Genomic DNA, 7,604 nt, shown 5'->3' on the forward strand with positions numbered 1-7,604 from the left:
ACATTTGGTCTTGTTATAAATTTACTTCATGCGCATGATTTTTGTTAAGTATATATATATCTTATTTTGTTGAGTAAATATCAAGCATTGATGGCATTCGATTTAACCTATTAATTGTTTTTAAATGAATTCGTAAAATGGTCAATTGATTTTGTAAGTAACGATAAGCAAATGAGTTGGTAACTAACCAGGTTCAAAAGAGACCAAAGGAATCGTGACACTGATTTGTGTTAGTTTTATTAATGAATTCTTTTCATATTTTCTTGTTATGTGCATACATTATACTATGTTTGCATATACATGTTGAGTTTACTGTGTAATTTTATATTGGCATGAGTTTTTATAACATATTCTTTTTATAAGCTTAAAATTTTTATTAGAAATATATTTATTTATAAATTCGGCTTGGTAGCATATTATTGTACAGTCTAATTTTGCTATATGAGTGTTCAAATGTTGATGTGATCGTTAGGTAATACCTCAGAACCCCTTCGGCGACGAATTGGGTTAGGGGGTGTTACAGGGCTAATCTATGAAAATTGAACTAGCTCTGATATCACTTGTTAGGATCGACCCGATTAAGAAACAAGTAAAAAATAGCAGAATAAATTAAAAAATTGAACACACAAATTTAACATGGAAAACCCCTTCCAAAGAGGAAAAAAAACCACGGGTAAAGATAATTTTACTATAATGGAAAAAGAACGAATAGTACAAAAGATGGAGATAAAAATTAAACCCCGAAAACCTGAAAACAAAGAACCTGTAAGCACAAAATTCTCTAAATGTATTATGAGTTCTAATATCTAATGGGTGTATTTTCTAAAGTTGTAAAAGAGCCTATTTATAGGCTAAATTCATAGGTCAAATAATAATAAAATAATCTAAACTAATCAGTGTTTGATTGAAACAAATAAACAGAGTTTAATTAGAAGATTATTTCTCAAATTTGACTGAAATAGGAGTCATACTTAACAAAAAACATTTACCATTCTATTGAAGTTTATAACTATAAATATCACAAAGTAGCTCAGTTTTGAAAACTTTTAAATCTTCTGTTGTAACTGTAAAATTATTTTCTTAACAGATTTTTTTCAACAATAGAAGACATAAGATTCCTTATGCATTTGGTTGTAAACATTATGACTAAAGATATACAAAAAAGTTAATAATTCATTTATGGTCTATTACAAATCTATGCACCTTATGAGACATGCAACATTTACCAAAGAAAATCGCAAATTTTGGATATGACCACGAAAGCGGAAAGTGAATAATTCAAAGTCTGTTACAGTCAACGATAGAAACTCCAAAGGACTATTTTATGGACAATACATAGCATGCTTTCTTATCATATTCAATAACATTAGCTCTCATGCTACCTACTTTGCAATCACATCCAATGTCCTCAAATAAAAAAAAAATTCTAAGTACATGTAAAACCTAAACATGAAAATTTTTAAAAATTGAACAAAAATTACTAAATATAGAAAACATGCATGAAACATTCCAAAATCCCCCCCACAATAAAATCAAACATTGTCTTCAATATTTAAAAGTATATGGAAAAGGTTGATTGAATCTTAGTTCGACTAGCATTGGCATTGTTGTCAATGTAAGAGGACATGGATTCAAGTGTGTTGAAGCGCATTATCCTCATATTTAAAGGTTAGAGAAGGGTATTTCGATTTAAGCTCGAATCTACAAATAAAGGCAACTACTTCTCCACAAATAATTTGGACAATTTTTGACTCCAAACATGTGGTAAACCTATAAAGATTCAAACAAAACAAAACATAATAAAAATTCTAATTTTAAAAAAAAAATATATAATATCCTAAATAGTTATTACATGCCCCTAAAATAAAAATAAAAGTAGAATTTGATCTCTCCAAAAATTAAAATTAAAAATACTCTTTTGAAGCTTAAGATTATTTTGGGCACAAAACTCCTTCACCATTATTATCCTTCTCAAACAAGGACATATTCGCCAAATCTACCAATATTTTTTCATGATTCTCGTGAAGGTCTGGCTCGTTCCTTTCTCTATCAATTCTCTTTGATACTTCTCACAACATCTTTTCATTATGTAGATAGTAAATTCTCTAATTGTCTTCGATTTTGCGTCTCCATGTTGAACTTTATTCTCACTTTTGGAAGAATAAGTCTCAGATCCTCAATTGAATGTATTATTCTACATGGAGGTTTTGTTTCTCGTACTCCGAGGAGAGCCTGAAGGGTTCACGGAGTATAGAGAACACCTCGATTGATATAGATATGACTTGCAATATCACGGGAAGGTTTCAATATTGTTAGAAATATTAATAATGCAAAATGTGCCTGCCAGAGATAGAACCATCAATAAAGGCTTTTATATCTTACCTTAGCATACCTAAGTAATCTCTATACTCTGTGAGCCATTCGGGCTCTCCTCAAAGTGCAGGAGACAAAATCCTCACATAGGACACATTCCATTGAGGCTTTGAGACTTAATCCTTTCAACATCCACTTTATAAAATGATAATATCATTTGATACATAGCATTTTATGATTAATTGGATATTTTAATCAGTTTTTTAACATTTAAAGGATTAAACTGATAAATTTTTTATAATATTTGAGAATGAAGGGGGTAAAAAAATTTAAACCCAAGTTAATAAAATGATATAAGACTGTATTAAGTCAAGGTTAAATCATAAACGCAAAGAGTAAAAGAGGAAAAGAAATTGAAATCCAATTTATATTATTATTAGTATTATTATTTATTATTATGAGACAGAAGAAATAACAGAACTCCCAATTTCCTTTTCCCTTTTTTCTTAATTCTAGAATCTCCGCCATGAGCAACAACGGTAACAATAGCAACAGTTCCGATCCCGATCGCCCTGTCCGTGTTTACGCCGATGGGATCTACGATCTCTTCCACTTCGGCCACGCTCGCTCCCTCGAACAAGCCAAGAAATCGTCCGTTTTAATCCCTTCTCTCTCTCTCTCTCTCTTTTTTCAATGTTTGATTTTATTACTTTTCTGGGTATCTTTCGAATTTTCCCGTGATTAATGGATTTCTTTCAAAATCTTCATGTTTGGTTATTTTTTATCTGTGTAACTTTTCTGGGTTTTTTTTTTGATGTCAAGTTTTTTAAAATTTTTATTATGTTTGTTTGCATAAAAGATGCTTTTACTTGATGTTGTATATCCACAACTGCATGCTTGGATTGCTTTTTCCCTGATTATGCGATTCAATTTTGTGAGATTTTAGGTTTCCCAATACGTATTTGCTGGTTGGATGTTGCAATGATGAAACAACACACAAGTACAAGGGCAAAACTGTTATGACCGAATCAGAACGTTATGAATCCCTTCGCCATTGCAAGTATAACTCTCAGCCACTCTGTTTATTTTACTGAAATTATAAAAAAAAGATCACCCAGGATGCATATTTGAGGTATAGTTTGGTTGTTGCTTTTGCTACTTGAGTTTTGCTTTTGAGATTTTCAAGAAAATTTTCCTTTCGTTGTAAAAGTAGTAGATTTGAAGAATAAAAATTGTAAAATTTTTGGATTAGGCTTAATTTTACTATTCAACGGAATAATTATGTTAGAATTTGATGTTGTGTTATTTCTTTTCTTTTAATCAATTATTGCTTTTAGGAAGTAAAATCTCGGTAAATTTCCTTTAGCAAAGGCTGCAATCTAGTGGAACCTGAAATATAGATTTACTTAACTTTTTGTTTACACTTTGAAGTAAATCAGTTATCTTCTCTTATAATAAGATTTTTCATTTTTTCTTTGCAAGATGTGAATTAACTTTGTTCCTCAAAATAACTGTTAATTCATTTAGTGAAACCTTAAATATAGATTCACTTTGAATGACTTCGTTATTTATTTTGTTACAGGTGGGTTGATGAAGTCATTCCTGATGCTCCATGGGTGATCGATCAAGAATTTCTGGATAAACACAATATTGACTACGTGGCTCATGATTCACTTCCGTAAGGCTAGACAATTCTTGCTTTGAGATTAAATTATTAATGTTGACTGTGAGGGTGTTAAGAAAATAAATATATAAATAAAAACCCAGGGCCTAATTGTATAAAATTTCCTACTACTTTCTAGTTCCAGATAAATATGTAAATACCCAGCATTAAAATATTCATGTAGTCTTTACACTTTGCCATGAACCGTTTACAGCTATGCTGATGCCAGTGGAGCTGCGAATGATGTGTACGAATTTGTAAGTTTATTGAGACAATCCTGCCCACTTGTTGTATTTGGTGCTTTAAAATTTTGCATTTTATTAAGCAACCTCATGCTCTCAGGTTAAAGCTGCTGGGAAGTTCAAGGAAACAAAACGAACTGATGGGATTTCTACGTCAGATATCATAATGAGAATTGTTAAAGATTATAACCAATACGTGCTGCGTAACTTGGACCGTGGGTATTCTAGGAAAGAGCTTGGAGTTAGCTATGTGAAGGTAAGATCTCTGTCTTGAATGTCTTGTTTTAGTTGAGAATGCTCCTTCCTTGATATTCCTTTTTAATGTCAACAGGAAAAGAGATTGAGAGTGAATATGAGACTGAAGAAACTACAAGAGAAAGTTAAGGAACAACAAGAAAAAGTGGGAGAAAAGGTATGTTCACTCTCATGTGAGGTTGATCTAGTTTAATGATTGTTCCCTTTTTTGTTATGCTTGTATCACATAAGCTGTATGATTGGAAACTATTACACCATGCTCACTTTATAGCGATTTTAGCTTTTTGATTGCACTTGAAGTCTTTTGTCTCAGTTCTTGACAGTTTGTCTATCCGTTATACTTTAGGGATTTTTATCACATATTTTTCCTTTAAATTTGCCTCAAATTTTGGATCATGTGCATAAATAATTGGGGGCTTGAAGTTGTAAACATTTCTTAGAGAAATAACCAAGTAGCAAAATTAGCTTGGTTCTAATGTAGTTATTTGTCATTATAATTGTCATGCTGAATTTCTTTTATGTGGATGTATGTTATATGTTTGTATGAAGTCTAAACTCCCTGAATTTATTCAAGTTAAACTTTTGGAGGAACTATATTAGGAAAATCTCTTGTATCAAACTGAAAAGAAAAAAAGCTTGAACAGTTTTTGTGTGTTTTCATTTGGCTTAATTAACAGCAGTATATCGAAATTATGTTGTCCTCAGGGTACGTTATTCTCCTTATAACCTCAGTATAGAGGTTGAAGTCTTGCATAGCTAAGTAATTTAATATTGACTTGTTTATGCTTTTTCTAGACTTCTACAATTTCATTAATGTAAGATTGTGTAGACACCTTTCATGTGTATGTAACTAGAATAGCATTGTGACCTTTCAGTAAACATTTGTGCATTACATGCATATAACTCATCTCTTCCCCCCTGCCCTTTGTTACAACACCCTGGTACCTCCCCATTTGTCCGCCTGTCATTTTTCCCTCTACCACCCTTTACTTACAAAAGTTGATAAAATGTTTTATAAACTTACACATATGCATACATGGTAATAACCACCCCAAAAAAGAGTCATTTACCATGAAGAACCTGGGTGAAGGGAGGAGCCAGCTTAAGAACTGTTAAACTTAAAATCTGTTCCTTGGGGCAGTGCTGAAAATATCAATTGTTAAATTGATTCATGATTCATATTTGATCAATTCTGCATCATGTTTGTACTTTTATGCATGGTTGCACCTTCATCATGCTGGCTAGAGAAGTTGGATTTAGGTGAATTGACTGTCTGGTTGGAGACTACAGCCATAAGATCAAGATACGAAATCAAGTGCCATCAGAAGTTGAGGTGATAGTATGATGCATGAATTATAGAGGGTTATGGTATTTTGTTCGATTCCAATTTCTTCATTTTCACTGCTTGATCAGTTTGGTCTAGATTTAAATTCTTGTATTTTGCCATGGGTTTATAGTGAGATTTAAATCCTTCAAACTGCAAATTCTTCCTCCACCCCCTGGATTTATGCCCCAGAAGGGATCATTAAAGTTATGAATGTGAGGTTAACTGTTTCTAGTAACAAATTGTATTCAAGTTCTATGAGGTGAGCCATCAGAACACCATTCACCCAGATTCATATATTAGGTTTTGTGTCACGTGTTTCAGTATTTTTTATCTTCTTCTGTTATATGAATCTATATATTACCTACGCATGTAGTTGGCCACGTACTATTTGGCTGGATCTTGAATGCTTAGTTCCACACCTTATCAGAAGTATAATGTAATTCAATAATCTTATCTGTCAATACTTGCAGATACAAATTGTTGCTATGCACCGTAATGAGTGGGTGGAAAATGCTGACCGATGGGTTGCTGGATTCCTTGAGATGTTTGAAGAAGGTTGCCACAAAATGGTGAGCGAACCTAATTATCTAAACATGTAGAAATGACTAGTGCATGCATATAAAAAAGGACAAGTTTCAGGAATACAATCAATGATTATGTTACCTTACTTAGAACCTGGGGTGTTTTTCAGGGCACTGCAATCAGAGATCGAATCCAAGAGCGGTTAAGGGGGCAGCTGCTGCAAAACGGCAAGGGTGATGACGATGATGATGAAGAATATTATTACGATGAAGATTATTATGATGATGAAGACGACGACGACGATGATGAATTCTACTATGATGACAGCGAATATAATGATGAGAAAGATAAGAAAAATGAGAAAGAAAAGAAATAAAATTGTTTCTGCTTCCAGTTTTTACTAATATTATGGGGTACCTTAAAAGTTCTAAATAGTAGTGTTGTGGGATGTGTGATATGTTGATGTTGTAGCTGAATCGAGCTAGGCATTGACCAGAAGCTGTGTTTTTGTACTTTGTTTACTGATGCTGTGCTAGGCAACGATACTCGTATCCCTGCCATAGCCATACCTGAAATGTGGCTCAGGCGGTGATTCTGTTTGCTAAAATTTTGGTTCCTCATCTTCCCTCTTCTTATCATGTAATTTGGTAAGATGCAAGGGCTTGTACAACTTTTCGTCGCACTTATAAGATGTTTAAGTTTTTATATATATATATACACATCACATATTGCCCTTAGACATGTTTAGATATGTTTTTACTTCAATGGGAGGTTTGCGTTATGGTATTTTCATCCATTTAGTGGTGGTTCTTATATTTAGTGTTAACTTGTATTTTGTCATATCTACTCTAAATAGTTCAAAGAGTGAGCAAATTTTTCTGTCAAAAATTTTATTTAATTTTACTGGTTGTGTTTGACATGTGAATGTATATAGATAAGATAGAATTTTAAATAGGATCAATTTATTATTTGAATAGAATTTTAAATAGGATCAATTTATTATTTGATTTATCGTGAAGAGAGATTAGGTTGTTTATTTTTTAGTAGAAAGGACAAAAATACAATTTAATTTTTAATATAAGAGCTTTTCTTTAATTTGATTCTGACATGCCACAAAATAATTCATTTTCTTTTGTTTTGGTATTTCAATTTGGTAATTAAATTTTTGCTCCGATATTCCTGTGTGATGAGATGAGTAAAAAAAGTTATCAACAAACTGCAGCACCAGTTAGTGCGTTTGGCAACGTACTAGTGAATATTTCTCACCTCACTGTAATCCAAA

General features: G+C 32.2%; 1 protein-coding gene across 1 annotated transcript; it reads left to right on the top strand.

Annotated features, from left to right (window-relative positions):
• Positions 1 to 2,696: 2,696 nt before the first annotated feature.
• On the top strand, positions 2,697 to 7,059 carry LOC107955684 (choline-phosphate cytidylyltransferase 1). Its single transcript, XM_041116530.1, has 8 exons — positions 2,697 to 2,964; positions 3,260 to 3,373; positions 3,896 to 3,991; positions 4,191 to 4,233; positions 4,319 to 4,474; positions 4,550 to 4,630; positions 6,271 to 6,369; positions 6,492 to 7,059. Exons 1-8 carry the CDS (start codon positions 2,840 to 2,842, stop codon positions 6,696 to 6,698), a joined length of 921 nt encoding a protein of 306 aa, XP_040972464.1. The 5' UTR covers positions 2,697 to 2,839; the 3' UTR covers positions 6,699 to 7,059.
• The last annotated feature ends 545 nt before the right edge of the window (positions 7,060 to 7,604 follow it).

The sequence above is a fragment of the Gossypium hirsutum genome, chromosome A07 (assembly GCF_007990345.1).
Source record: "Gossypium hirsutum isolate 1008001.06 chromosome A07, Gossypium_hirsutum_v2.1, whole genome shotgun sequence".
Classification (NCBI taxonomy): Eukaryota; Viridiplantae; Streptophyta; class Magnoliopsida; order Malvales; family Malvaceae; genus Gossypium; species Gossypium hirsutum.

Coding starts and splice junctions, on each gene's coding strand:
- LOC107955684 (XM_041116530.1), top strand. CDS start 2,840: ATGAGCAACAACGGTAACAATAGCAACAGTTCCGATCCCGATCGCCCT. Junction 3,992..4,190: donor GTGGCTCATGATTCACTTCC/GTAAGGCTAGAC, acceptor AACCGTTTACAG/CTATGCTGATGCCAGTGGAG. Junction 4,234..4,318: donor CGAATGATGTGTACGAATTT/GTAAGTTTATTG, acceptor TCATGCTCTCAG/GTTAAAGCTGCTGGGAAGTT.